The sequence below is a fragment of the Aplysia californica genome, unplaced genomic scaffold, assembly GCF_000002075.1.
Source record: "Aplysia californica isolate F4 #8 unplaced genomic scaffold, AplCal3.0 scaffold00653, whole genome shotgun sequence".
In the NCBI taxonomy this organism is placed as follows: domain Eukaryota; kingdom Metazoa; phylum Mollusca; class Gastropoda; order Aplysiida; family Aplysiidae; genus Aplysia; species Aplysia californica.
The window spans coordinates 351,706-353,646 of record NW_004797923.1 but is presented as its reverse complement, the minus strand read 5'-3'; the positions used below and the strand labels follow the sequence as shown (position 1 = coordinate 353,646).

At 42.7% G+C, this 1,941-nt stretch overlaps 1 protein-coding gene across 1 annotated transcript in view; it reads left to right on the top strand.

The window, feature by feature from the left end:
- LOC101863697 (glucose dehydrogenase [FAD, quinone]) overlaps window positions 1–1,941 on the top strand; it is a gene marked incomplete in the record, with an annotated part of 39,900 nt that overhangs the window by 33,878 nt on the left and 4,081 nt on the right. Inside the window, 1 exon segment of the mRNA XM_013087888.2 lies at window positions 243–465. Within this exon segment, the coding sequence (XP_012943342.1) occupies window positions 243–465 (223 nt within the window).

The window sequence follows — 1,941 nt, the reverse complement described above, 5'->3', positions numbered from 1 at the left end:
TCTAAATGTGTATCCTTTCACCTCCTTTCCTGCTCTCTAGCAATGTTCTGTCGTCTGCTTTCGTCTCCTCTTTCTGCCCCCACTCCCCCCCCCCCTGCCTCAATTGCTTCAATTTGTTTCTATCTCTCTTTTTCTCTCTCTCTCTCTCTCTCTCTCTCTCTCTCTTCGTTCTTTTCACAGCGCCTCTTAATAACCTAAAAGTATTGATACAGACGTTGAACCCATATATCCTTACTTCACAGGCATCAACTACTGCAAGAAGTTCCTGACGGCGTCCCCTCTGAAGGCAATTGGCGCCGTACCCGCGGACGCCCCGAACCGCTTCTGTAGCGAGCACACCTACGACACAGACTCCTACTGGGAGTGTATGGTAAGGCAGAAGATCCACACCATCTACCACCCCGTGGGGACCTGCAAGATGGGGAAGAGGGGAGATCCCAGCGCTGTTGTTGACCATCAGCTAAAGTACGTCAAATAACTGACTGTTTGTGGCTCGGTCTATCTGTCATTTACTCACTAATTAATTTACTGCCCCACTCACTCACTCATTCACTGGCCCTCAGTCACCACTCAGTCATTCACTGACTGACTGACTTGACTGACTGACTGACTGACTGCCTGACTGACGGACGGACGGACTGACTGACTGACTGACTGACTGACTGACTGACTGACTGACTGACTGACTCACTCACTCACTGACTCACTCACCCACTCACTCACTCACTTACTTACTTACTCTCCCACTCACTCATTCTCTCGTCTCTTGATTTGTGTAGAGGATGTCCAGATTTTACTTCTTGTCTCTCTGTCTGTCATCCTGTCGAGAAGTTCTCTTGCCGACAAACCAGACTCGTAACACTCCAAAAATTCGTTCTGAACTGTTTACTAATAACCTCCTGCAACTATCCCAGAAGTTTTTAAATTTCTTTCAGGACTACGTTTGAACCGTTCAAAAAAAATACCCAGGACGACGTTTGAACTGTTAAAAAATAACCGCCACTTCAGTCCTAACGAAGCAAATCCAAGGTTAAGGCAAGACGTAATCATTGATCTTTTAGCTTGCGTCCCCGATCCGTCAAGTTGACGAGGTGTAATCTATCATATACATTTAAAAAATTGGAATTACTTGATAATTACACTACAATGTTGCAGGATTGATATTGATCTATAATAAAACGCCAACAACTTGTTCTGAACTATTTACTAATAACCCTCTGGAACTATTTCTGAAGTCTCTTAATTTCATTCAGCACTGCGTTTGAACCGTTCAAAAAAAATATCCAGGACGATGTTAGAACTGTTAAAAAAGAACACACAGGACCAAATTTGAACTGTTTAAAAAATAGCTACCACTTCAATCCTAAAGAAGCAAATCCAAGGTTAAGACTAACACGTCGACATCGATCTTTTAGCTTGAGTCCCCGACCCGTCAAGTTGACGAGGTGTACTCTATCATTAACTCATCCTGCTCATTCGACAACGCCTGCAGACGCGCTATTTCTAGGCAAGCTTTACAAGAAGAAATACTTTGTTATTCTTACAGTTTGCTCAATTATCATTATTCGGTTTTCATGTTTCATTAACCGAAACTAAAAAAAAAAAAAAGAAGCCAGGTACCAACACGCCTACTTTGAAATAATGATATGCACGTTATTATATATTCTCGTTTCTGATGTGTGTATAGAGGTCCGTGAGGTGCCTCACTGAAATATTGACTTTTGTCTGTTGCTGATAGGACATAATAAATATGTTATTATGTGTGTGCTACGTCGCTACAGAGTTAGAAGATCGTCATCTTCTCTGTATGTCAAGGTGGTGTTTCTCTATCTCATTTCCCACCCTTGTTTCTTGCTCCCGGTCCCCTGCTTTATTTTTTAATTATCTCGAAGAAAAAAATCGAGTTTTTTTAACCTGAAAGACCCCCCCCCCCTGCCTCTT